Source organism: Dermochelys coriacea, chromosome 9, assembly GCF_009764565.3.
Source record: "Dermochelys coriacea isolate rDerCor1 chromosome 9, rDerCor1.pri.v4, whole genome shotgun sequence".
Classification (NCBI taxonomy): domain Eukaryota; kingdom Metazoa; phylum Chordata; order Testudines; family Dermochelyidae; genus Dermochelys; species Dermochelys coriacea.
This window is the reverse complement of record NC_050076.1, coordinates 51,268,894-51,296,803: the sequence shown is the minus strand read 5'-3', so window position 1 is coordinate 51,296,803 and position 27,910 is coordinate 51,268,894. Positions and strand designations below refer to the sequence as shown.

The window sequence follows — 27,910 nt, the reverse complement described above, 5'->3', positions numbered from 1 at the left end:
ACAGGCGCTAGACGGGTGGAGCTTAGGAGTGGCCTGTACCAGCGGCATCGGTCACTTTTGAGCCTGAGAATTTCTATAAGGAAACAGGATCTGAAGTTGAGTGATGCTTCAGGCTCAAACAACTCCTGGAGACTGGATGAGGGCTAGCCGGCTGACACGTAGCCTGGGCAAGGGTGAGATAGTGGGCCTGGTTATCCACTGCTTGACACCGTGTGTATTACAGCAGCATGGAGAGGTGCGTCCAGAAATTGGGGTGTACAGTTAAGAGATCGCAGTCACAAGTAACCTCCGCTCCTGGGTGACATCTCACTCTCTTTGCAGACGTGTCGTTTGGGCTGGAGAACGAGGCCCTGCTTCTCTGGGCTTGGGGAAGAGGGTTGAAGGTCTATTGGCATCCCTGACTGGTGGTGGAGTATGGCTGCAACCCAGTGTAGAGTCTGACTGGATCTGATGCTGCTCCCAGGTGTTCAGGCCGCAGGTGTGGCTGAAAGCACTTTTTCCCTCTGTCCCTGGGGAGGTCAAGAAACCGTTTCTCTTGCCCACAGCTCTTCCTGTCTTACCTGTGCCTTTGGCATTCCGAGAATGTGCTGTGCTAACACGGGGCTTAGTGTAGAATCAGTCCAAGTGGAAGGCAGAACGGCCCATACGCTGTGACCAGCCCTCATGGCTTGCCAGCTGCTGGATAGCATTTTGGTTGTTGACTTTAGTTTTGAAAGCCTTAAATGGTTTGGGAGCTGGTTCCCTGAGGATTGCCTCTCTGCCTGCACCCAAGGTGCTCAAATGGAGCTTCTCCTTTAGCAGCTGGAGAGCGTGGCTGGCACTCCTTTCGGCTGTCCCCTCTTCCCATCCGAACCCTGGGGTTAGCCTTTCAGACATGCTACAAACCCCCTCTCTCCTCATGGGCCATTGAGCGTGGGCTGAGGAACATACTGGGCAGGGACGAGTCATCTATTAGCATGTGGAGGCCCTGGGCAGTATGTGTTCCATCCATGGGATGGGAGCTTATTGGTGCTTGTAGAAATTGAAGGACTAAAAAGCTATTAACTCCCACTGCAGCTGCCATAGTGCAGCCAGGGGCATTGTGACTCCTGCTGCTCCGTGGTGCTAGTAGACAGGGATCAAAGCAGATGCAGACAGCACTGTCTCCTCCACAGGACCCACTACCCCCTCCCTTAGATCTGAGAGAAACTCCACCTTTGGGGCCCTGCTGTATCTGGCTCTGATTGAATAATTCAGCATGTGGTGCTGAATTCCTCCTGGAAGCAGGCTAGTAAGGGGCTGAGAGTACAAACTTTCACTCTGAAGCGCTCTGACTCCTGGGGAACCCTGCAGACTGCCCCTGCTCAGCCATGACACCAGGGTTGAGCTGGTGCTGCTGGTATGCCGAACTGGCTTAGCAAGAGGAAACGCTTGCCGTCCATCTCCAGTCTCAAGCACCAAAGCTTCTGTTTCAGGACTGTGTCGAGGTTAGTAAGATTTGGGGCTTGGCAAAGCAGCAACACGGCATGAAAGCAGGAGACAACTCTTGAGACCAGAGGCTGGGAAAATGAAACTTCTTACCGCTCTACCTGACCCTCATGGGAACAGGAGGGTAGGGCAGGAAAAAGTAGATGAAGACATTAGATGAAGGGTAAAATGAAGAGTGATTCTTTTCCACATGTCCCATAAGGAGGCCAGGGGGTGACTATTTCACAAGATGGGAATGTCAGGAGCACTGCTCATGTTCCTGCAGCCCAAAGCCCTCGCTTTGTCTACAGAGCAGCTGCAGCTTCCCCACCAGTGTGCCCCAACCCTGATCTAGAAGAACAGTGAGAAGAGGTGGTCCTGGTTCGCCAGGGAGTGCACAAGGATCCCCCGTGTGCCCACATTGCACCCACATAGCTGGCATACAGTGGCCACAGCACAGGAGCGTATTGCCTGCGGTGCCCATACGAGAATACGAGGAGCGTATTCTCCTCGGCCTCGCATCTTGTGTAGAGCGCTGCCATCCTGTGGGTGGGTGGGGAATCTTGGCCTGGGAGCATGTTCAGCCCCCGGGATCCAGGTGTAGGTGATAACACGGCGCAAGGGACTTCGAGAATGGTCCAAAGGGGAAGACCAAACGAGGAGACAGCAGGAGATGGGGAGCAAGGGGACAGGAAGGAGTGAATTATACAAAACCCACAGATGTGTGTGGGAGCAGGACAACTCGGCTGGGAGGTTGGCTTGGGAGTCTGTTGTTCTTGCATTATCCTTGGAGAGGTGATCATCTGCTCCATTTTATCCCCCCACACAAGCCCACATCACAGCTGTGCTTTTGGTGTCTTGTCACACGCTTTCTGTGTCTGATGGGAAATGCAGGGGTGGACCAAGGGTCTCAGAGCATGCTGATGCTTTGGGGGTACACTGTTAACTTAAAAACTCGTCAGTTTCATGAAGCAAGTTCAGTTCCAGGTACTAAACTCCCCCTGGCCCACTCACCACCACCCCAATCCTCAGCCAGTGGTTTGTTGCCTTACAAGCCCATGTTGCTGGTTTTCCGTGTTGATTTGCTGGCACTGTGCGTGAAAGACCCATACCCACGGGGAAGGGGACTGACTGCAGAAAACTGCTCCCTGGGCTGTCAAATGCCCAAAGCAGATCTGGGGGGGAAGAGGAATTGTTTTCCTCTCCTCTCTTTCAGCTAGAGTAATCAGATGTTATTTGTAACACTCGTAGGGGAGCTATTTTTAGGCAGAAGCGAGTTTGATTTAATAGAACATAATTTGCTGCTGCTGACGTGCAGAGTGCCAGATGAGCGGCAGCTGGGGTTCCAGGGAGGCTGTTTCCTCCCCCACTGAAAATCTAAATCTAAACCGCAGGAAATGGCATTTCTTATTCCAAAAATTGCTGTGGGAAGACCCCTGGGATGTCCCGATTTGCATTTTTCCTGCCTCTTTGCAGCACCCCAGAGCCTTCCTACCTTCAGGCCTGTCAGCACTAAAAGCAAGTGAGCAATTTCTTCACCATCCTCACAGAGGGAGCTCGCTTCACATTAGCTAGAAGGCTGCTCCAGGCATCCAAAGCAGCATGAATGCGTGTACAAAGCTGTGAGTGGGTGCAGAAGACAAAGGGAGTGGTGGGGAGGGGAGCATGGCCAGAGTGGAGGGGGAGGGTGTATTTAACCTACAGGTCTGGCATTTCAGAACAGAGGCTCTTGGTGCAGCCCCCGGCATGCCATAGGGCTAATGCCGTGGTTATGGCAGTAGAGACTAACAATAATACCCATCATTTACTGCTGCATGTCATGTATTCTTCGGCGATGCTATACTGTAGAATAGTCTAATGGTAGTGCAGAGCAAAAATGGTTGCTGCGCATCTCATGACCCTTAAGCAGCTATATCCCTCTAAAGCACCGTATACTAACTCGGGAGGAAGGAATTAACAGATGTTTTCCAAACACTTCAGGGTATTTTTTAAAACCCCCCACAGCAGCCAGAAAATTCAAAGTCCAAGCTGAAATTCCATCTGTACCCTATGCTCACTGCAGCTCTTTGGTGCTGTTATGGTGCAGACTAGAAATTACTGGTTAGATTGAAGTTAGATTCAAGAGAGAGAACCCCAGAAACTGGAATTCAGAAGTGTGGGTTGGGGTTTTAGCTTGTACTCGAGAGCTAGGCAAAATATTTTGACCAAAGCTTTGGGAGGGGGGGGAGGGATGGGAGGAATCCAAATTCGGGTTGACCGGAACATTTTGCAAATTCATGTTTGATTCACCACACTGTGTCTGTTGAAAGAAAAAAATCAGAAAAAATTGAAACATGTCAGTGTTTTGATTCGAAATGACCTTTCTTTTAGGAATTGCCTTCCATTTTATTTTTAAAAATAGGTAAAATGTTTAAAAAAAAAAGTTCAAAATCTAAACAAAATGTTTCATTTTTGACCGAACAAAGGATTTCTTTTGATCCAAAACAATTTTGTTTTGATTTTTAGAGAACTGACAGTGAGCTTAAAAATCAATTATTCCCACAGCTCTAGCTGGTCCCCTGTGTCCATACCGGTGCCAGCTCTAAGAGCATCTCACCCTGGCTACATCTGGGGCTGAGGGTGTGATTCCCAGCTCAAGGACACATACACTAAAAATAGTAGCAGAGCCTGGGTAGAGTGGGTAGCAGCAAGTGCGGTACAGGCTAGGTGCCCTGAGTATGTATCTATGGGGTTCAGCTGGGTTTGTGCTTGGGGCAGCTCACCTTTGCTGCCACTGCCCACGCTACCCGGCAACACTACTATTCTTAGTGAGCTAGTGCAAATATGGCTGCTCTGCTGGGAATCACACCCTAGCTCCAAGTGTAGACACAGCTCACCTTCTGGCCTTCTCCACAGGGGCTTGAAAATATCCCCCAGCCATAGAGGAGTTTCCTGAGATGATGACTTTCTTGGGCAATTTTTGGAACTCAGCTAGTTAGCTGGGGTCTCTCACACACTGGGAATTGCTTCCCCCTTCCCTCCCTCCCGCTCCACTTTTCCCTCCTCCTCCAACCCTTCTCATCTTAGCTTACACAAATTTAGTTTCTCTAGTCCCTGCTGGCTTTAACCAGTGGTTTGGATGCTGGATCCACTCTGATCCCAGACGGTTGCCCTGCTCTGGCATGATGTCCCAAAAAGCACACTTCCATTCTGCAGCCTGTTTAATTCTGCCTCTCGTTAGCTGGCATTTAGTTATCCTGTAACATGTTTATTCATGGCTTTGTTTATTTTGCTTTAACAGGACAACTGTTACTCTTGGTTTAGGCAGGTAAGAAAGGATTAGGGAATGAGGTTGCAGAACAGCAATAATATCTGCTGCAGTTTAACTCTGCTGAGGCAAGTGAGTTCACCCCAGAGAACTAGTGCGCTATACATAATGTACTGTCCCTGAAACAGCAGACATGGGCCTGGGCTGAGGAGCTCCCATCCACGGCCAAGCTTTTCGAAAGGCAGAAGTAGAGAGAGAAAGTGGAGGTGGGGTCCTGTTCTGGGGCCATCACCAATATCCGACTGGGCATTGACCTAGGGTGCCAGTTTCCACCTTCTTCACACATACCCCAAGTGGTACCTTACTTGGCAAGTAGCCTATGGGAGTAAGTGAGGCTACTTGTGTGATAGCACGCCACTCACACTGGGTAAGGCTGGCGGAGGGGCTGGGGCAGGGACACAGCTAGGTAAAAGGGGCATGAATCTCCAGTCAATCCCTAACTGCTAGAAAGGCTCCTGGGGGACACAGGCAGCTGGGGGTTAGAGCAGCCCTGGGGCTGCTCTCATATGCCAAGCCAGAGTTCAGTGTCCTTGGGTTTGCAGCAGTGTATAGGTGACCTACTCCTTAGAGCTGCACTGGCTACAGCAGGGCAATTTTCTATGAAAAGGCCCATATGTTCCCAGAAGTGAGTTCCTGGACATTAGGACCAGGCAGGGGCTAGAGAAAAGCATGGAAGGACCCAGTTCCCTGGGCAGGACACAGGAAGACACTGTCTTCAGAAGGCCATCTTTCAAGTTAGGCTTTTGGATATAAGACGGAGGGGACATTACACATGGGAGTGGGTGATGTTGTGTGCTTTAGTGTGAATACAGATCATGAAAGAACAGCAGCTTTGTAACTGACCTCTTAAAAGAAAGGTGGTTCTGAAATGGTTCTAAATCCAGAAGCTGGGCTAAGTATATTTTTTTCTCCATTGGCAAAAAAACAAAAGAAAACAAAAAAAGAATCATATATAGGGCTCCATCCTGCTGCCCTTAAACTAGAGAATTGGGCCATTCCATCTCACTGAGGGCACATTGTGTGTGAGTAGCAACCGTAGCTTAAATTGATCCAATGGGAGAAGTGACTGTACTCCGGGTCTAACTGAAGTGGCAGAAGGGATCTTCACCGTCAGCCCCCCTCCAATGTTTCCCCCCCAAAACAAAAGTGTCATCTCTGTGCTGAGGCTAAGGCTAAACATGAGCCCAACAAGAGGATTGGTCAGAAAGTTATTATTATTAAAGAGGATCATATAAGGGGGAGGGAGAAATGGAAGGTGCCCACAATCACAGGAACCCACTACGATCCCCTGAAATCCCAGCAGAAATGGGCAGTCACTTGCTAGGAGCGACGGAGGCTTTTATCTCTGCGTCCCACTCCGGCCAATGCACAGAGCGAGTGCACATGACCAGACTGCAACAGTGGCTTCCAACACTGAGCTTGCAGCTTCGGGTATTTTCATGCTTGTGACATCTCCAAAGACTTCAGGCCAGGCCCAGGAGAATGATATACCCGCACACAAGGGGCTGTACCACATGTTATATCCATTGGGAAACCACTTTTTTTTCTTTACGTGTTTTTTAAGGACGAACAAGGGATAAAAACGTGTATATAACTGGTCCAGTTATATCTGACACTTTGTATCTGTGTAGCAATTCCTCAGTCACCCAGAATAAATGTGTGCTGTAGTGGCAAACCAAGGCTGCAGAGCAAATTAGGAGATTTATTTTAAGCCCGTAGCCTTAAATGGGATCAAATTAGGCAAGTACCTGAGGCTGAGTTCTGATCCTGGTTGAATGATCTGTGAAGAATTGATCCAATTAATGTTAGCATTTCTTGGCCATTTGCAGGTTTTTCTCCTCCCTTCATTTGGCTAGTTCTAGCTGCATCCCCATCATTCAGCTGAAATCCGCAGTAGTCACTTTGTGTCTAAGAATCGCAAGCAGAGGGGATCATACACAGAAAATGCTAGACAGTCCGTTCCTTTTGATGCTTCTCCTTGTGGATGGAGAGACAAATCAATAATTGTGTGGCCTCTGTACAGTATTTCCAATCTCAAGTAATTACTTTTTTAGCTGTTGAAAAAACAGGTTGGTCTAATGTGGATATTGACTATTGTGATCTTTAATATCAGAGCCAACATAGGGACATTTCTAAGGCTCGGCCTGGATATGTAGGGCCAGATTTTTTCCAAGAAAGCAGTTTCCAGTTAGCCAGAAGTACTCAGCCCATGTTGTGCACCCAGTGTACTGATCTCTTTTTGAAAATCTGACCCTCAATCTATCACTGATTGCAGGCACAAGCAGTTGGATTGCAAAAATCTTCCAGTTTGACTAAATCAAGTTTCCTTTTCACATCATGTGTTGTCGGTGTGCTTCCTGCATCTCTCTCCTCTTAGGCAAGAGAACTGGACCTGTCAGTTTCACCATCGGGTTCTCAGGCACTGTAGCATCAAGCTGCAACATTTGGCTTCTAAATATTCCCCTGAACGTTAACCTTTTTCTGCTGGAAGTTTAAGGAAGTTTCTGCTGGAAGTTTCTGCGTACCTAAGGTTTTTTAGGAGCTTATTACAAAAATGGAGGAGTGGGAACTCAATGGGGCCACTCACATGCATAAGTATTTTCAGTATCAAGGCCTAAATTTGGTGCTAAATTTGATATGGTAGAGTACCTACAAGAGTCACAAGAAATAGCTAAAATGATTAGAACCAGAAGAGATTAAAAACTGAAGGTTTTTTTGTCTGATTAACCTGAGTATATAAAGTGCTGTGAAATACACTGTTTCTCCTGTGTAGTCAGTCGTTTCGCCCCCTTTAAGTTACGAAGGTTTTTCAAAAAAGGAACAGGGGACAGTAAGTTTATAAATCCACCAAAATCAGGGGACTTGGAACCCAGGATAATATCTGAATCCGCTGTCCACTCGCACAGCTGTGATGAGCACAGAGAAGATGGGAGCTCCCCAACCGGAAAAAAAAAATGTTCAAGAAGTGAAGTCCTATGTTTGAGTGATAGAAAATCAAACCAACTATACGTTACTTTTCAGCTCAGACAGACGGGGAAGCAGAGTGAGATCATTCCATGGAGTCCCTGCAGCACGAGGCATTCTGGAGCAGACATTGTTTGGTTTCAAAAGTTTAGTTCGTGTGATTAGATGCATAGGAGGTGCACTGCACAAACTGAAAAATACTGCAAAACAATGCCTTTCTAACAGCCTTTAAAGGAAACGCATGCTGTAAGTCTTATAGACATTGGTTGTAGAATAGAACTATCCTATTTATGCAACATCTAGAGACACTGGTACTTAATTTCATTACAGAGAAATTCAGTGATAGGTGCAAGGGTTGTATGTGTAAGAATAGACGGTTTGACTCTTTTTTTTTTCTTCAAAGTGACTAGTGACTTTGGGTGCCCGACTGACACCTTAAGGGAGCCTGATTTGCAAAGGTGCTCAGAACCTTCTGCAAATTAGGCCCCTTTAAGGTGTCTGAAGTAGGCATCATTAAGAAAGGGATAGATAATACGACAGAAAATATATTGCCTCTATATAAATCTGTGGTACACCTACATCTTGAACACTGCATGCAAATGTGGTTGCCCTATCTCAAAACAGATATATTGGAATTGGAAACAGTTCAGAAAAGGGCAACAAAAATGCTTAGGGGTATGGAATGGCTGTCGTTTGAGGAGAGATTAATAAGACTGGGACTTTTCAGCTTGGAAAAGAGATGTCTAAGGGAGGATATGATAGAAGTCTATAAAATCATGACTGGTGTGGAGAAAGTAAATAAGGAAGTGTTATTTTCTCCTCCTCATAACACAAGAACTAGGTGTCACCACATGAAATTAATAGGTAGCAAGTTTAAAACAAACAAAAGGAAGTATTTCTTCACACAACGCACAGTCAACCTGTGGAACTCTTTGCCAGAGGATGTTGAGAAGGTGAACACTATAACAGGTTTCAAAAAAGAATTAGATAATTTCATGGAGGATAGGTCCATCAATGGCTATTAGCCAGGATGGGCAGGGATTGTGTCCCTAGCCTTTGTTTTCCAGAAGCTGGGAACGAGCAACAGGGAATGGATCACTTGATGATTACCTGTTCTGTTCGTTCTCACTGGGGCCCCTGGCATTGGCCACTGTCAAAAGACAGGATACTGGGCTAGATGGACCTTTGGTCTGACCCAGTATGGCTGTTCTTGAGTTCTTATGTATCCAAAATCACCAGTCACTTTTGATTATTTTGGCCCTAAAAGCAAGGCCTCTTTCTGTCCCCAATTGCTCCCCGGCACCGTAGAGTCACCGAGCTCTAGGGATGTGCCAGAGAACCCCTGGGATTTGGGCGATTAAATTTACACTAAACCTGACCGGTTTTAAAAGCCATAACCAAAGATTCCAAACCCAGATTAAGAAGAGTGGGGAAGAGGTCATGGATGGTGCACTCCGGATCTTGTCCAGCATCTGTAAAAAAGAATTTGGAGAGCTGAGCTTGGTGAGCCTGTGATAGATGTGCTTAAGTGCATTACACATGCTGTGAAAGTGACCAGTCTGGCACGTGCTCCCCAGCACTCCTCGACACATGCTGGACAGATTTGGGAGGCTGTGTGGCCTAGTGGAAAGGGGACAGGCCTGGGACTTCAGAGGCCTAGATTCTGTTCCTGGCTCTGTTGCGGGGTGACCTTGGGCACTTCACCACTCAGTGCCTTAGTGTGTATGATAACACCCATTGTTTCATGTTCTCTGTGTATATAAATCTCCCCACTGTATTTTCCACTGAATGCATCCGATGAAGTGAGCTGTAGCTCATGAAAGCTTATGCTCAAATAAATTTGTGAGTCTCTAAGGTGCCACAAGTACTCCTTTTTCTTTTTGCGAATACCGATTAACAAGGCTGCTACTCTGAAACCATCAGTAAGATGGGAGTAATGCTCCTGACCTCCTTGGTAAAGTGCTGGGAGAGCTACTGACAAAAAGAGAGGGGTGTTATTAATACCAGTATGCTCAGTGTCGCTGGTACCTGCAGCTCCAGTACAGACAGGGGAATTCAGAGCTTGTAGTTTGCCCTCAGGTATTCATTTTCCTCATTTTAAATAAGTAAGCTTGGTCTTCTGAATCAAATGCCTTTTACATCTATTGAAAGAGCGACTGTCTGACAGCTAAACCTGATGGATGAGAGCACCTGTCTGATGTTGCCAGAAGCCAGCTGGCCTTTCACAAACCCCACTGGGTCTCTATGTAGAACATCTAGTAAAATAAGAGTCATGTTGAAATTGACAATCAACAGTTAGCAGGCAGAGGAGCCTAAAATCAAGTCCACGTGGCTCTCATATGTTCTGTGTGTACCTCCTTGAAAAGCCGACCTTTCCCAAGTGTCATTGTAAGCAATTAACTTAGTAAAGGAGCTTACAGATTTGGAAGGCTGCAGATTGATTGTTGGGAAGCTGTCACTTCCAGGAGGCTTCCCACAAGGGCTCTGACATTTCCTCAATGACTGAGATTTTGGGGGAGCTACATTTAGGAGTTATTCATCCGTGTTCCCTCCTCATCAATTTTTAATGTAGATCAGTGGTTTTCCACCTTTTTGCATTTGCGGACCCCCTAAAAATTTTCAAATGGAGGTGCGGACCCCTTTGGAAATCTTAGACATAATCTGCAGACCCCTGATTGAAAACCACTGATTTAGATTTAAAAAAAAACAATAATTAGTCACAGGATCTATCAGAGGGTTTGGACCAATTCTCATAGATGAAGGAATGATGTGAGAGTTTCCACTTGTTTAAATCTTCTGGCTTTCAGGCCTCCTGTCCTCTCCCTTCGCTAATGAATAGTGCAGTTCTTTCTGCTCATATCAAATTGAATTTTCTCTGGGAAATGTAAGTGGTAAATACACAAAGTGAGAGCACTTTAAAGTACTGATGAGAGACTACGGATTCTACTGATATTTCTCATTTCTTTAGTAAAATGGAATTCCTCACACAGGCAGAATCTTTCCAAGTGGAAGAATTTTTAGGGCAACCACTGTATATGGCTCAAGATCTAGAGAGATTCAGCGCAAGAGCCAGATGTTAACTCAGCTTCTCATGTCCAACTTCCAGCCACAACCATAGTCTATCTAATCTTCGTGTCTGATATTTGGAAGCTCCATCTGAAGAAGCCATGGTACCAGGAATTTTCACTGCACATCTGCTCTGTCCAGAATATTTTTCTGATCTTTTTAACAGCGGTAACCAGCCACCTCTGTTATAAATGAAACAGTGCCATGCCTTGCTGTTCATTCGCCTTGGATTATGCCTCTGAAATCGTCCCACGGATAGAGAGGTTCAACTGCCTTGGAGGAGACATCAGAATTAAAATAATGGTTCATGCTGCTTCTCATAGAGTCTCAATTGCTTCCCATCCCAGTGCCCATTTTGCAACTTCTCTGTGGCAGCTATAGTGCTGATGGAGCAAGTTGAACTATGAAGCTCAGCACCTCAGCTGGTGTCTAGTTAGACTGGGGCATGCATGAGACTGGCTGCGGGTCAACCCAGACAAGAAGGAGGTGGATGAGGAAAGCAGCTGGGGGTGATAACATAAGAACGGACATACTGGGTCAGACCAATGGTCCATCCAGCCCAGTATCCTGTCTTCTTAAGTGACCAATGCCAGGTGCTTCAGAGGGAATGAACAGAACAGTGCAATTATTGAGTGATCCAGCCCTGTTGTCCACTCCCAGCTTCTGGCAGTTGGTGGCAGATGGCAGAAGAAATATTAATCTGAGGGAGTGCGTCCACCATTAGTCACTAGGGTTTGGAATTTAGGGGTGATTCTAAACCCCCCGCTGCTATCTGACTATCATATTACAGCCAGAGCCCAGTCAGCTTCGTACCAGCTGTGTCCAGCTAGGAGGTGATGGCCTTTCCTTTTGGACATGAGTCTAGCCACTGCTGACCAGATCTTTGTCACCTCAGGATTAGACTGTTGCAATGTGCTGTACATGGGGCTACCCCTTAAAACCATTCAGAGACTGACGCTGGTGGAGAACGAGGAGGCTCACCTACAGAGCTGGGCATCTCCTGGGAACACATGACCCCGGCACTCAGGGGTTGACACTGGCTGTCCACTGGTCTTCGGGTAGAGTTTTTAAAATGTTCGTTGTGACCTGTAAAGTCCTAACTGGCCTGGGACTGGCCTATCTGAGGCATCACCTCTGCCACAGCTGTGGTCTTCAGGGGCGCTCAAGCTGACTCTCCCCCATTATCCAAGCGGGGGCGGGGTCTCAGAGAAGGGGTGGGGCATGGGTGGGGCTGGAGGCAGCTCTTTGGGAGGGGCTACGTGCTTTATTCATGTTTTCCAGCATTTACATGGGGGGTTTCACAAAATGTTAGACTTACTTGCTTAGATCCAAGCAAGCATTTGCCCCTTTCTACTAAGCATTATGGTGACTAGGGCTGAAGACCAGGTGTCTTACTTGAGGCCCCATTTAATGTGACTGTGATTTCACCCACTTAGAAACCCAAGTCAGCACCTTTCTCTAGCCACTGAACATCCCGGCTGGTAGTTCTGCCTCACTAGTTTGTTAGTCAAATAGCTGGTCACTATCGGAGTCCGCTATTTCGAGTTCATTGTCCCTGGTCGCTTCTACATCTGCAGTGTCACCCTTTGAGAAAGGCTGAAAGTGAGCCTGTTTCAGAGTAATAATTGTTTCTACTCATCCATGACTCCAAACAACCTGCATAAGCTTTGATTAAGGCTTTGAATCTACCGAGAAGCAGGCAGATAATCAGTGTAAGTGATTTTTTTGCCTGCATTTCTTCCTATTCTAGGAGTGAAGAGCCCAAAGTAGCGTTCTCCAGTTGGGGTGTCTGAAGCACCTTCTCATGGAATCCCTCCACACAACGGTCCTAGCGATGGGTCTGAAACACGAGGCCTCTGAACTCATCCTGCTGATGATCTGAAATATGTACCTGGCGCCCCTGGGACAGAGCAGGCACCGAACGATGGCAATGAACCTGGGCAGCTCCTAGTTCCAAAGGAAGAACGCTGGTGTGGATCTTCGTTCCCTCTTCACTGTGAAAGTGTGGCCTGGGCTCCCCAAGGGATCCCCTGAAAGATGAGTGATGGCATGTGGATCTCCCTCAGCCCGACAGAATTTGCGCAGCTCCAGCAATATTCTGATTGTGAGTACTGGAATTCTCTCCCAGCTCTGCTGTCATGTGTGGCTGGCTGTGGGGTGTGTGAGGGGGGAATGAGTGGCCTTGACAACAGCCCAAGGCATTGCCAGAACTTTCTGTACAAGACAAATATGGCTGTATTCTCCATTTCCTAGTGACTGCACCTAGAGCCCATTCCATTGTGCAGCACCAGGCCATCTCCTCGCTACCTGGGAAATAGGCAAACTAAAGCACTGAGCAGTAGTGACCCACAGAGGTCTTATAGGGAACTTTATAGATCCTGCAGATGCTACCAGTCATCTGTGTTCTCAGAGGCTCTGCGCACACGTTGTGTGTAGGAACACGGTGTAGTTACTCTGTTTATCACTGAACCCATAACGGTGTCTTTTATGTTAGTGCTGTGATGAACTCAGGTGCAATAATAGGGTAGCTGAGGAGCAGACACACTGACTCAGCACTACAGCTGGCTGGGAATTTTTCAGCTGAATTTCTTTTGTTGGAAAATGATGGTTTGTTGAAATTGAAATGTCTGGGGCCGTGTATTGTTTTTGACAAAATGTTTGTTGGGGAGGTTTCCCCGGTGCAGGATGGCCTCCAGGGAGACCCAACCCACAACAGGCACTTGAGAAGTGAGGGCACTTGCTTTGGATGTGAGTGTCCCCATGGAAGTAGGCAAAGCAGGGATTTGAATTTGAGTCTTCCACATCTCATCTGTGTGTGGCTTTTGGCTGGGCTGGGTTGGGGAAAGGTCTGTCTCTCTCTCTCTCTTGTTTCTCACAAAAAAATTCAAAAAGGCTCCTTTTCATCCCCCTGCAGAAGTCAAACAAATGTTAACACCTTGAAGTCTTTCAGAAAAGAGAATTCTTGTTCTCCAGCCAGCCCTACTCAGCATAACTCAGCAGTTGTCCATCATTCCTGTACTGGGTCGCCCCTATCCCAGGAGCTGTCCTGTTTATCACAAGTCTGTCCTGTAATGTTGGCAGAACTGGCAGGGGGGTTGGTCAGGTCTGTTTTTCTCCCAGTGACCTTATTACCATGATTTAATCTTTCAGAGATTAGCCTAACATCATTTTTCAGCAGCCATGTCACTGATTAGGGGACGCTGTCTCCAGAAACAAAGACGATTTTGTAGGCTTATTTCTACTGTGGCTGGATTAGAGCCTTCAAGTCTCTTCCCGCTTTCAGGCAATGACATTGTTTTCCTGTGGTATTCTGCTCTATTTTGATCCTCTGTGACTAATCCAGGTCATCTGAGCCCACCATGCCTCCTGGAGCCCTGAGACCAGAGTAAGCAGAATTAAAAGTAAATTGGTGCCCATTAAAGCGTTCTAGGAAGGAACTCTTCTTGAGTATTTATAGCCGCAGTGCTCATGAAAAGAGCCTGGTCTGAAAGCAGCTCTGCTCCCTTTGCAGGGGCTTCCCGCGGGCTCAGCGATTTTCCATCCCTGGGGGGATTAAGAGGAGGAACAGCTACAATGGCAATGTTCCGGCCCTTTAGCAGGACCTGCTTTGCATCACTAGTTGGAGACTAGCCACTGCTTTAGGGCTGCCTGGCAGAAATCCCTCCTGCCTTCGGTTTAGGCAGCATCCAGAGGTGATAGTTTACTTCAGCTGCTCCAGAGTCACTGGGGAAACTCAGATCTTGATCCCTTTGCACTAAACTAAAGTTGTCTTACCCATTGTTTGGACCAAATCACCATCCCATCCCCCCCACATTGAACCCATCCCCTGTTCTCCCCTCCACTGTTGCATCAGGTCTAGCTGCTTGTGACTGCTGTCAAGGCCTTGCCGAGCACTGGCATGGTGAGCGAGAATCTGCAGGAGGAAATCCTTGTCAGATAGCCTTCTACACACAGAAGGGGATAATCTGGCCTAGATTTAACCAAGATGAGAATCTGGCCAGAGAAGGGGAAAGCTCTTATAACACATTAGAGGGGGCTGAGTGAGATAGGGCTATGGCAAGCCAAAAACTGACCATGGTTCTGGATCTGTGGCTGGTGTAACATGGGTACTGTACCCCCTCCCAGCATGCAGTGCTGTGCACCTTTGGTTCTCCCTCCAGTGCTCCTACAGGGGCTCCTAGGCTGCTGAGGTGCTCTGAGGTGACTTAGGCCTCCACCTCAGTCATCATCCTTCCCCTTCCAGCTCTAAGAGAGTGTCCATATACCCACGCCCTTCTCCCATCACTCTCTGTCATGGCCCTCAGCGGTTGTCATTCTGGGCCTCTCCAGGCTCAAACTGTCCTTTTTGATTCCTTGGCTGCTCAGTGCAGGCACTGCCCTTGTCCTAGGGGTGGATAGTTCCTCTCTGCACTCATCCATCCTCTAGGCCATCCCCCCCAGTGCCTTGGCCCCATTCTCAGGCCAAGAGAAAGGTAGATCCTTCTAGAGCAACCTGCATTCATCTGGAGACGCCTCAGTCCCGCAATTCAGAGGAAAGCCAGAAACAGGGGGACTGGACCCAAAGTCCCTTTAAGGACTGGCTCACCATGAGATAGCCAGATTACCCACCACCCTGTGCAGAGTAGCTCATTGTTCAATAAAACTGATCAATATGTAAAAGCTGCTGAGAAAAGCAAATTGGCTTTCCCTACATATGGAGAGCTGCACTGTATCTGGTTTTAAAGTTTGTTTCTATTAGGTCTTTGCAATAGCTCTACATAAGCCCTTTTCCAGAGGACAAATTGCAGGGGTCTAGAAAAATCTTCTCTAAAGAGGTAAAATATATTTACAGGAAAGTCTACAAAAGGGAACACTCTAGAGACAGGTCAGAAAGAACAAAACATTCTTCAGTGAATACTTATCAAAAATGAGATTCGTAACTTCAGGGCAGTTAAAGAAATAAAGAGCCAAGAAAGACATTAAGGAGAAACAAAGAAACAAACAAGCAAACAAAACATTGTAAAATACAGCTGATGTTTGGGAAGCAATGATGTATGTGGAGTATCCTGTATCTGAATCAAGTTCTGCAGCTTCAGAAAGTGGGTTCTGTTTTATTTAAGCACAGACAATAAAATAACTATGATAATGCTAAGTCCAAAAAAAAAGATATGCAACATCTTCATTTTATTAATTGACGTTTGGCAAGAAATGGAACCTCAGAGATGAGTTTGATGGAGAAAATTACTAACCTTATCTATGTTAGAGTTATGGTAGTAATACCAGGGGAAATTGATATCTTACAAAACTACACATAGTCTCTCCATTCCTAGACCTCATTCTGTCTTTGTCCAACATTCCACAGCAGCCAAGGAAGTGTTTTGAGTACTAAAGGCCTTATGAATGTGCAATATCCTTCCAATATATTAAGAGAAAAGTGGGTTGCAATCTGAGGCTAAAAAGGATGAGACCTTGACAGACAAATTCTCTGTACCAGTGAATTCAGAGAATTACACAAATCACACAATGTTTACTCTAACTTTTCATTTAAAGTGCTTCCTATTTAAATCGTACATGGCCTTAATTTGACTATTAGTTTTAATCTAGAGTACATTGTGCTACATTTTACTTTTATCTGAAATAATCCAACTTTGACTCTGATCGGCCTGTTTATCGTGTTTTATCGCAGAAAAAACATTACTAGAAGCTGGTAGTGGCGAAGAACTACATTTTGATTTCTGGTCTATTAATCTAACTGCTTTTTAAGCAGATATGGCCGGCTTGAAGTTGCCCAGGAAAATTACTGGGTCCCTTTGCAAGTGCAGTTAACACTGTGATAATCTAAAGCTCCAATTTCCTGTCTCCTCTCAGGAAGTGAAAAGGGCTCCCTTAAACTCACAACTGGTACAAATAATTTCCCTTAGACAGACAGTTGAACTCTGTGGTGGCCAGGAGTTGTCTCGCTAGGGTTTTCTCTGGCACTCAGCTGGTGTCTGAGCCATACACAAATGCATGTACCCTCCCCATCCCCAGAGGTAGGGAAGGTTGGAGCCCCATTTGCATGACAGAATGTTTATTTAGCATGACGTCCTTGAGAGCCCCTGGATTGCAAAACATGGCACCTTCGGTCTAGTTCTCCCCCCAGCTCACAGCTGGTCTCCCCTGCCTGGGTGGTTCCTAGCCAGCTGTAAAGTATCCCATTGATTTGCCACTCCGCCACGGTTCACTGACTGCACCGCTTCCACAGCCAGGTGACCTACTTCACCTCCTTTTGTTTTTAAGCTTCCCATGTTGCTATGAAGATTTTAATCCTCTGTAGTTTTACCCATGAGTCTATTTTTATCTGATGCCTGTGTCACTCCTTGTTACTTTCCTGGCTCTCTCCTCCCGTTCAGCTGCAATGTCCGTCTCATCTTTTAACAGACAGCTCTTTTGCTAGACCTGGGTGTCACACCCGGACCTCACCTTGCTTGTGCCCCCAGACTCCTCTCCGTACTGTCCTGTGAGCCCTCCACCTCATCTGCTTCCACCACCACTTGGCCTGGCCTGCCCATGTGCGCCCCTCCCCCCATTTCTCTGAAACCTCATTGTCTGACCTGTGCATTTGCCCAGCCTTCCCACAGAAGCCCCTCTTGTCTGGGCTGGGGAATCCCACTCACACTTCATGCCTTCTTCACTTGGAATCATTTCACTTTGTACTGTCCTCTGCTGCTCGTGTTAGTCTCTAGTAGGGGGCAGCTGCCATGGGCATTTTTCTCCTGGCTGCTTTGGTGCTCGATCCCTCCCATGCAGGAGGAACCGTGACTTCCTCACACAGAAGCTGAGTGGAGGGAGGGGGCTGCCAAGTCTCCTCCTGTAGCAGGCTCTTGTGCAGAAAGCTGGAGACAGAAAGGCTGCCCCCCTTCCAGGTAAGAGTCCCCTCCCCTGACCCATGGAGCAGCAGGCAGGGAAGATTTGCTGCAGGATGTGGGATGGATGGAGGGGTGTGGTGCAAGGTGGGGAATGTGGAGGGGCTGCAGGGGTCAGTGAGGGGAGGAGGGTATGCTGCCGTACTCAGCAGCAGGGAGAGTGGGGGAAAGGCTGGGTTCTGAAAGAAAGACTTAATATAACCTAGTGTAACCCTTCTGCCAGGTGGAGCCAGCAGCAACAAGGGCCAGGTTCAGTATCTAGGGGTTCCTTTTCAACAATACAACACAAAACCAGCTTGAGCCCCCACCCAATGACCTGGGACAATTACACACCACTCCCTGGATGCCTCTAAGAGGCAATACTTCCCCTCTCGCAAGCACAGAGTCTGAGTGTAACAAAAACTTTTAATAAAAGGAGGGAATCAACTCAGCATTAATTTGGGGAAACACTGCAACTAGGGTTCATAAAGACAAACCATGAGAAAAAACCCACCCCCAAGGAAGTTGGGCAGTGTCCTTTTCCCCTCAGGGTCTTAAGTCCAGCAACCCAGAAGTCCCTTTAATGTGCCCATTCCTTCTCTGTACCCCACTCACAGTTGCTGTCCTTGACCAGTGCAAACCCACAGTTCAGAGGTTCATCTGCAGAGTTCACCTCCCACCCTGTGTGGAAGGTGGGGGGGGTGGGCAGGGGGGTAAGGAGGCACCTTACATGTTGCACTGCTCGGGTACTCACTCGCCGCCCCAACGGCTGCTTACCACACCTCTGCGGGGCTCTGCTCTGGCCCTTTCCACCAGCTTCTCTGCTGGCTGCTTGCCATACCTCTCCACCAGCTGCGCAGCTGGCCACTCACCAAGGTGTCTTCAGGGCCCCCCCACACACACTTAACACAGCTCTCAGTGATTTCAGCTGTTAGTGGGAGATCCTCACTGCTAGTGCACACTGGGCAGTCTCTTGCAACAGAGACACTATCCAAAAGTAGGTCTAATACTTAGACCTAGGTATCAGTGATTTCAGCTCTGCAGCATGTAACAAGACTCTCAATTGAGTCTAAATTAGCTCTTTTATTATAACATGGAGACAGGAAGGGTCAAATGGTATCTAGAACCCACAGGTACCAACCCTCTCTCCATTCACTGGGCTTTGGAACCCATGTCCCCTGCCTAGTGAGTGCCATTCAGTTGAGGGTGAGCCCCTCCATTGGGATATGCCAGGTACAGTTCTGCTGCCCTCAGTTCACACAATAAGGATAACAATGCTTTATTACTCCTTCCCCAATAACAAGGAGACTGGGGATCCAACACCAGCCACAAGTGATCATTTGGGCAAGCAATCCCATCATGCTGAACACCTAGACTGGGTGGGTGTGTCCATGCAAACGAGATCAGCTTCTGAAGTATTTTTCCACAGCTCACCACTAGATGTTAGGGGAGAGTCCATTCAGATTCTGCTTACACCAGCATCAGTCTGGATGTTGGGAAAAAGTCACATGCAGCCGGGTAGCATGGGGCAGGACATCCTGGCCTGTTTCCCATTCCAGGGAGTCCTGAGTCACTCCTGGGTCAGATGTCTCATTGCGGGTGAGTCGCCTTCGATAGCATGTGCCACTGAGGAAGGTGCTTAGACTCCATGGTCTCCAGGAGCAAATGCTGCCTTAGCAATGGCATGTGGACTCTCTCACCTCTGGGCCACTTGCTGAGACTCTGCCCAGACTATTAACTCACCAAGGGGCAGCACCAGCCAGTGGTGTTCAGTGGCCTGTATATTCCGTGGCTGGGTGGTCTCAGGTTAGCTGTTAGTGGGAAGGTGTGTGCATGAAGAAGACCACCATTCCAGCCGGCACCCTTACAGATGCTCAAAGACAGGCACCAGATAAGTATTCCTATCCTACCAAGGTGCTTCCTTAAAGTCAGGCAGGAGGCGTGCAGGCCAGGCTAGTGCAGAAAGGTCGCAATACCACTGTCTGTGCTGTGCCCACTTCTATGCTTTCCAGAGCAGCCGCTCTGCACCATTCCCACACAAGGCTCCGCCCAGCCCGAACACCACAACAAGAACAATCATCCAGTCAGCTCTGCTTCGGGGTCTCGCTGTGAAGCAGGATCTCCATTCTGCTTGTAGGCACCGTTCTCCCTCCTGGGCACCTGCTGCTCTGGGGATCCATTGCAGCTAGGTTTTTCCTCCTCGTTTTGCTTGCCCCGTAGCGATGGCAGGTGGAGCTGGCCAGAGACCTGACGGCCTCACTAACTCATCAATATGTCCTCTCCACTTGAAGTGGCAGAAGGTTCTGCTGGGCCTCTCCAGGCTCTATTTCCAGGCAGGCACTTTTTCTAGTCTTGTGTTGATTTTTCTCCCTCCCCTAGTGCCCCCTAGCAGGGCGAGGGTTTCTGAGAACAGTAGTCTGCAGGAAACTCGTATGTGAGGAGAAACATGGCAGTGAGGCAGGCCCAGCTAAGATGAAAGGGGATTCTGCACATGGCCCAGCTGCGTGGTGCTCTCACTCTCTGTCTGGCAGCTGTCAGTTCAGCATCCTTGAGCTTCCTGGATTGGCATCCATATGAACTCTTGTCAGATGGATACATTCAGTGGTTTGTGAGGCCTATGAACTGTTCGTTAAAGATCCCCTTACTTTGTTCAAGTAACATGCCGTGTGGTTACCAGGTCTTCAGTGTATTCTATTAGCCATCACTTCAAAACAGATGTGTTGTCTTTGTTGGACGTGGGTTCTGCAGTCTCTCGTGCTGTTTTTCCTTCATTAAAACTTTTTACATGGTGGGGAAAGATAAAGAAAAGCAAAAAACCAACCAACCAAAACCACCCTCCAATCAGAGCCGGTTTTCATCTTGGTTCAGTTGTAAGTTTTTCTCCCCTTTGTGCAGAGTGGTTTTACTGCTGGCCACTTCCCAGCTGTAATGGGAGCATCAGCTGAACAAGAGAATTTACTGACCCAGCTATAATTTTTCCATCTCTTTAGGGGGCAGCTGGTGCTCAATAAGACACCACCCAGGGCATTACCCAGTTTTGCATTAAATTCCAGTTAGAATATCTCAATCTCTTGTGGAGCATTCCTGAAGACTGAGATCTGGCTTAATTTCCATGTTTTCTATATCCTTTATCTGCTTATGCATTTATTATAGTGCCCTGGCTGCAGACGGCTACCTTCTTGTAATGTTCACCAGTTAGAATTGATAGTTTGTCTTCCCAGCTTGGGCCCAGTGCCTGGGAGTACAGCTCCCCCTGCTGGCTGCACATTATGAAGCTAGAGCAGGAGGTTCAAAATAAGTAACTAGGAGTATGGAAGAAGAGGAATAACCCCAGTTGTAATGGAGGCTGGAGCCAGTGATGAGCTGCCAAAATCTTAACAACTGTTTCCCTCCTCATCCCAAGAGGGGGTCGTTCTCTCATGGAACAACCTGTTCTAAAAGGGCTTCTAAATTTAACAACCGGTTCTAGTGAACCGGTGGGAACCGGCTCCAGCTCACCACTGGCTGGAGCACCAGGTGCCTGCTCTAGAGAAGGGGAAATGATGGGTGGGTAAGTACGGTACTGTTCCTAGCATGCTAGGCCTCTAGCTGTCCTATTTCTAAATGGGTGGCTTAATATCACTGGGAAAACTTGTGACGGCAGAACTTGATGTGCTGTTAATGGTTTTCATGGCAAGCGGGGGAAGTCTGTTCCTTCATCAGCATCACAGTGCTTCATATATGGTTCTGTCCTCCTAGATTCCACTAAGAAGCTGAAGGATGTCTTGAAAGAGTTCCAAGGGGATGGAGTCCTCTCAAAATATAACCCAGAGCAGGTAAGGAGGTTTATAACATCAGCATGTTACCTATTCATACCCTTCCAACAGGCCAGAAAGTGTGTCATAGCTAGTGAGCTAATTGCACCTCTGCCCCCCCCACCGCCGGCCCCCGCTCTGGTCTTTTCAAACGCATCGTGTCCCATGTCTCAGGCCTTGAGCCATCACCTATCTGAGGATGGAGTTATATGACTCTCCCATTCTCATACCAGGCTCTGGGCTGCAGTCATCCATACATCAACTGCAATTACATCTGCAGGCCTGATGTATGTCGAGCAACTGGAGGTCTGTTCCCTCTGTGGCAATGACAGGGGTATCCAGTGACCACACATTCCCCTGAAAGCAAGAGATCATTTATTTAGAATCAAAGCATTTAAGAGAAAACAGATCTTAAAAACAATAGCCAGTCTGTATGCATGCCTGCCTCTCCCTAAAGCTTACCATTCCCTGCAGCTGGCACTATCTACGGTTCTGTACATTGATGACAGAACAGGGAATGCGGGAGTTATGTTGGAAGCAGCTCAGTCACATGCACAGAGAGAACTGTACACAGGGTTTAATAGAGTCCTGTTGATTCAACATATCTGCATTCAGCTTCACTCTTTGCAAATGAAACACCCCACCCCCGTTTTCTCCCTATATGTCTGTGCTCCCCCTAATGAAACCTGTCTCCGTTCCCCCTCAGACTCTCCAACCCCCACTCTTTGGCCATGAACAAGGCTGGGAAAATGGACTCTCCTAACGGACTAGGTCTGGGAAGAGTCTGTCCTTTGTAACACGTCTCCTGGGATGGCTGGGTTTTGTAGACGATGCTTTCTGAAAGGCTCGGACGAGAGCCAGTAGAACAGAGTCTTTAGCAGATGTTGTAACTGTAAAGAGCTCAGGGATGTTTGATTAGAATCATTAGAAGCAAGGTGATTAAGAACAGGCAGTGGGTTGTCCTCAGCTAGGAGAGGCAGTGAAAGTAGCAGAACTATTCAAGAACGCAACAGAATCCAGAGCCAAAGAACACAAACTGACTTTAGACAAGGAGCCAGCACAGAGGAAACTTCTTGTCTCCGAAGATAATTACCACATGGAACAGAGCAACAAAAGGCATCACTAGGAGCTATGCTTGTGAGCCTGTTAAAGAGTAGTGGACAGGCACTTAGGAGAAAACAGGCCATTGTACAAATGATGTGTGGTGGGTGGACCTCAGTGAGTTCTAACTGCTTCCTGCCTAGGGTGCCTTTGGCTATTCCTGTCCTATGATGTGTCTTTCACAGTGAGTCTATCCCTCTTACACAGAGGGGATCGTGTAGGTGTAATGCATTCTGGGGAAAGTAGTGTAATGACTAATTACATTTAAAATGTCTTCGAAGCACAGATCAGCTGTGGGAGAGGGGGAGTTGACTCAAGATAAACATTTCCTCCACCATCTCGTTCGTAATTTAGTAAACAAAGTTCTGCTCGTCACACGCGTTCCCTGCCATTCGTGAGGGAGCTGTCCTGGGATCCACATCAAACCCCTTCCTCCCACCCATGCTGGTACCTTCAGGGTAAAGCTTAGTGGGTTTGCTCACTCCCATAGCATCTTCAGAGATGTCCTGGCAGACTTGCTCCTTCCACTCCTCTCAGTGGACCCCATGTGGTCCGACTACTCTGGCTGTTTCAAATTAGAATTGCCCTCTGACGCTTGTGGCCCAGAGACGACAGGGATATATGGGCTGGACTTTAGAGTTGGAGACCTAGTGAGTTGTCTAGTCTGCTCCTGAGCAAATACAGGATTGTGTTCTACAGAACGCTTCCTAGCTCGATTCAGCCCACTTTTAAAATGCTCAGGCGATGGGATTTCTGCTACTTCCCCTAGGAAATTAGACACTGGCAAGTGTACAGTGGGGAAGAACCCTTCACTGGATGAATTATTCCTGGTTAGACCCCCCTCAAGTTCATTTCTTCTCCACTACTGGTATTTTTACCCTTCCATGGCTTACTAACCCCTATCCCCTCAGCTATCACTTAGCCATGCAATCTACTATGGATTCAGTTCTCGAATCTTTCCACATAAATCAGTCCCTCCAGCACCCTAAGGACTTTGTTGCGCTTCTCTGAACTCCATCGAATTTGTCAGTATCTGTCTGGCCCTGAGGTCTCCAGGACTGCAGCATGCCAGATGAAGGGGCAACAGAGCTGCCTGAGAAGGTCCTTCACCTCCCTGCTCTGTGAATGAAGCCCATCACTGGCCTTTTATGCAGCTCCATCCAGTTGGGAACTTCTATCTAATTTGCTGCCCACTATTACTGCCAGCAATTACTACTGAACTTGCTCTTACTTTGTGCACATGGACGCTGGCCTCATTATTTCCCACGTGTTGCACTTTATTATTTTATGTTTTTCTTGCCAATATTTCTAGTTATTTCTCTGCCTCTCTGGTCTTCCCACTTCCAGGGGACAGATGAACATTAATTAAAACTGGACTGAACATTGACCCTTTCAGCACGCTTCTAGATCCCTCCCTCTCCTGATGGATGCAGCTCATTGCTATGTATCATTCATGACACTCAAAGCGGCTCCTCAGAGGGACCACAGGAATCCATAGTATCATGGTCGGGGATAATCTTCGGAGAGGCAGAGCTAGTCAGTCAGCTGCTCCAAGGCAGGCCAGTTGCCCAAGCTTGGTGTTTGCTGTTTGAGTTGAGGTTTATGTAAATCCTGCATCCTTTCCCTATATCCCGGTGACACTAAGGTCCTTGAATAAAGTCTTTAGAAACTTGGCTTAGCAAACCACTTTGTTATTGGACCAGCTACCCCATTCCACCAGCTTCTCCCACTTACTTTTAATTACCAGCTAACCTAGTCAGTCCACTGATTTTTCTAATAGATTCTTTGCATCTGCCAAGGTATTGGCACCCACATTAAACTATCTGTCACTTTCCTGCCCAAAAACCTGGCTCAGACCTTACCTATAAAAGTATGAACAATAGCATCGGGGAGACAAGGAACCAAGTAATTTGCACCCTTCGCTCTGGTGACTCACACTTTGTGCTCCCAGGTAGTTACAACAATGCCTCCAGAATCCCATTGGCATTGTTTCTATGTGTGTTGCTGTAAAATGTTGTTTGAGCAATAGAAGGTAACCACATGTGCACTTCTGGGTGATAATAGCATGCTGCTGGTAATGGAATAATACAGCCAAGGGATTTCACTCACCTAAGCAGTACAATCGGTGACTGCACTGATTCATGTTTTATTGCAACTAGGGATGGGAAACTTGTTTACAAAGAAGAAAACTCCCCCATGGAGGGCCAGATCAGCAGCTGATGTGAACTGGTGTAGGTCTAGTGATTGCAGTGCAGATTCGTCAAGTGATATCAGCTGAGGAGCCAGCTCTGAAGGTCCATTTGCTGCCCCGGATAGATGATTGCTCAGCGCCATTCGGCTGCTGTGGCGATGGGAGGTATAAATACCAAGATGAACATAAAGCTCCATTTGTGTTCACAACTTTAAGATCATTTTGTGACATTCGCATTAGCTGACCTGCAATTCCATCAAGACAGACAAGAGCTCTGGGTGTGCCAACAGTGGCATAAGCCAATGAGAAATACATCCCCATATGCCAGGATCCGAGAGGCCAGGGTGAAAGGATGGCCACCCTTCGGTTGGGCAAACATGTTCTCTTCCTTAGTACACCCCTTAAGGCAGCAGTTCTTGGCTTTCTGCTGGAACTTGGGGTCACCATATGGAAAAGTTCCAGGACCATCACCCATCTAGCCATGAAGGAAAGAAAGGTGGTCTCGCCCGCATCGGAGGCCACAAGTTCCAAGCTGAGAACCCCTGGCTCAAGGCAAGCCTTGCTGTCCCCATGGTGGATCAAGAATGGTGGTGTCCAGCTCTGTGGTCATCTTTGCTTTCTGGACCCTTCTGTCTAGCTGGCAGATGTTTTCCCTTTCCCTCCCTCCCTCTTCCAAGCTGTTGTTACCCCAGCTCCTCACTGCTTTGGCTCATCCACCCACCATGCCAGCCAGCTGTTTTCTCATTTGTCCACTTCATCTTCTGACTTCTCCTCCTCATGGCTCTCTGCTCCTCTCATTACTGGCTGCTTTCCGCCTTGGTTCTTCCCCTCTGCCCTTCCTCCCTTCATTCTGTCTCTCCCCTTCTCCTTCTGACGTTCTACCCCATCCTGCAATCACCACCTGCTATTACCCCTGGTGCTTGGGCTGTAGCCTCACTGCTGAGTGCTGGGCCTGGCACGCCCTTCCACATGTGGGTGTTGGTCAGGTCAATGCCTGCTATGCCCAAAACTACTCCAAAGTTCTGCAGGAGCGAGGCAGCTGCCAAAACATGACTGGGAGCTCCAGCCTGCTAGGCCATTCCACCCCACCACACTGGGGCAGTGTAGTGTAAAACACAGGGTTGGGGTAGGAGTTCCTTGGGAATAGCAGCAGAACAACCAGCTGGTTACTTTTGTAGTTTAACTCTTTAAAGGCCTCTCTTTCCCACTTCCCAGCATCACCAACCTCAAACATTCACAAAGCATAAGCCAGATCCCTGAAAATCATGAGATTAGCTTAAGAGTCATGCAATTTTTAAAACAAACATTGGGTTCTTTTTATTTTCCTCCCAGCTTTCGAGCTTTTAGTGCACACTCGGGTCATATTTTCAAGCTTTTCTCTGCAGAGATGAGGACTGGAAACTTACCTTGCTTATAAATGAAAGCTGAGATTCTCCTGCAGTCTCTTGACTCCGGCAGGTGGGGCTTTCAGAAAAACACCACATAGCCTGAGACTTGCAAAGTAAGGTGGCAACGCCGTTCCCTGCACAGCATGTCTCTGGACGTGTGCTAGCACTGCCAGGGATCCTGCCCTCCTGCCACTCACTAAACTCTCCTCTCTGTTTTCTCTGCTCTCATCTGCTGCAGAAGCAAGATACCCTGAACCAAGTAAGAGACCTGCCTTCTTCTCCCCACTTAAGTTATGGTGGATGGCTGTGGTTAGGCTATTAGCTTCGGCTTTGCATGCTGGCTTCCGCACGCTCAGCTAGGAGTCCCAACAGGGTAGCCATCACCCAGCTGCGCACCTGTGGCCAGCAGGTCCCCACTAGTTTTCCCCTTTAGCGATGGGAGGTGGCGAGGGGTGCACCTGACAGTTGTCTCTCCCACTGCCAGAAGACCTCTGCAACGATGACAGACAGCTGCAGCCCAGGAGGGAAGTTTGATATTTTCCTGCCAGGCCAGAGATGGGTCTGAGTATCCCTCCACACTACCCAGCGTGGATATAGTCCCATCTTGATGGGCCAGGGAATCCCTCCATATAGCTCTGTGCATAGTGTTCTGCAGAGCCAACATTAGCCCATGCACCCAGTGTCAAGAGATATCGGGGATGTGCAGAAATCACTGAATGTTGGACAAGCCCCTTAACTTTCCAAAACTATCCATGGAAACGGCTGTGACTGCACGGAGCTATTGGCTTTGCTGCCCAAGTGCACAGAGGTGTCCAGACCTCAGTGCCACAGGCACATTACTGTGAAATGTTAGGCTGAAGGTCTGTGTGGGTAATGAATGCCTGTGTAGCTCAATTCAGAACGCTCAGTTCGAGCAGTGCTGGGGCTGAGATGTGCCATGCACAGAGGCAGGAGACTGGAGGGTTTGATTTAAAAAGCTAAGTGGCGTGGCCTGCAATCGGGGGATGGTCACCGCACATGGCTTGAGCTAGCTGAGAGCAGTAAAGTTGCAGCAGCATGGACCCCAGACTCTGAACAGTCTGTGCTGCAGTGCAGTCACTGTTCTCGGGATGCGAGTTAGCTCGATCAAAGCTCACTGCCCTCTCCCCGCATGCTGCTCTAAGACTCCATGGAGGCATGCTGGATGGGGACCCACCACACCTCTCCACACATAGCCTCTCCAAGAGCTCTTCCTCGGGGCTGAGAACGGGGGGGGAGAAACATCAGCTCTTGCAGTGGATTCTGTGGGAAGTAATAAGTGCCCTGCCCTTCCATAGAGCCCTGTTCAGCTCAGTACTGTGTGCAATGGCAGCGCAGGAGAACGGCACCACGACAGGCAGAGACCGCATGGACAAGAGCAGGGCATGACTTCCCTTGGTGTCTCCATCCGTGCCATCAGCTCTCCACTGGCACCGCCAGCGTGGGTACCAGTCAGATCCAGCCATGCTGGGGGCAGGTGATGGGCTCGTGTCCACCAGGAGCTGAGAGGAAGGGGGCAGTTAGCATTCGCTCCCTTTCGCTGGTGTCAGCATCCAGCCCCAAGGGGGCTTGTGAGAAAAGGGAGGCTGGCAGCTTCCCAACATATGCTCACTCTTCTCCAGTGCAGCTAATGAAAGGGAAGTCTCCTGGGCTCGGTGACCTGCTTCCTGCTGTGGCCAAGGAGCTACGCAACACCTCCTCTCTGGGCCGGTAGAGAGCGGGGATCATCTCCCTGTGCCCCAGCACGGAAAGGGCAGCCGGGAATACGTCTA

At 48.1% G+C, this 27,910-nt stretch overlaps 1 protein-coding gene across 4 annotated transcripts in view; it reads left to right on the top strand.

Annotated features, from left to right (window-relative positions):
* The window catches only part of DGKG (diacylglycerol kinase gamma), a 156,602-nt gene that overhangs the window by 12,604 nt on the left and 116,088 nt on the right, over positions 1–27,910 (top strand). For 3 of the 4 annotated variants that reach the window (XR_006274008.1, XR_006274007.1, XM_038416720.2), the window contains exons 2-4: positions 12,534–12,887; positions 21,385–21,461; positions 26,359–26,379. Coding sequence is in view for 1 of the 4 variants with exons in the window: in XM_038416720.2 (XP_038272648.1) it covers positions 12,821–12,887; positions 21,385–21,461; positions 26,359–26,379 (165 nt within the window). In the remaining 3 variants the exon portion in view is untranslated. The remainder of the gene's footprint in view (positions 1–12,533; positions 12,888–21,384; positions 21,462–26,358; positions 26,380–27,910) is intronic. The other variant, XR_006274009.1, reaches the window with a different exon arrangement.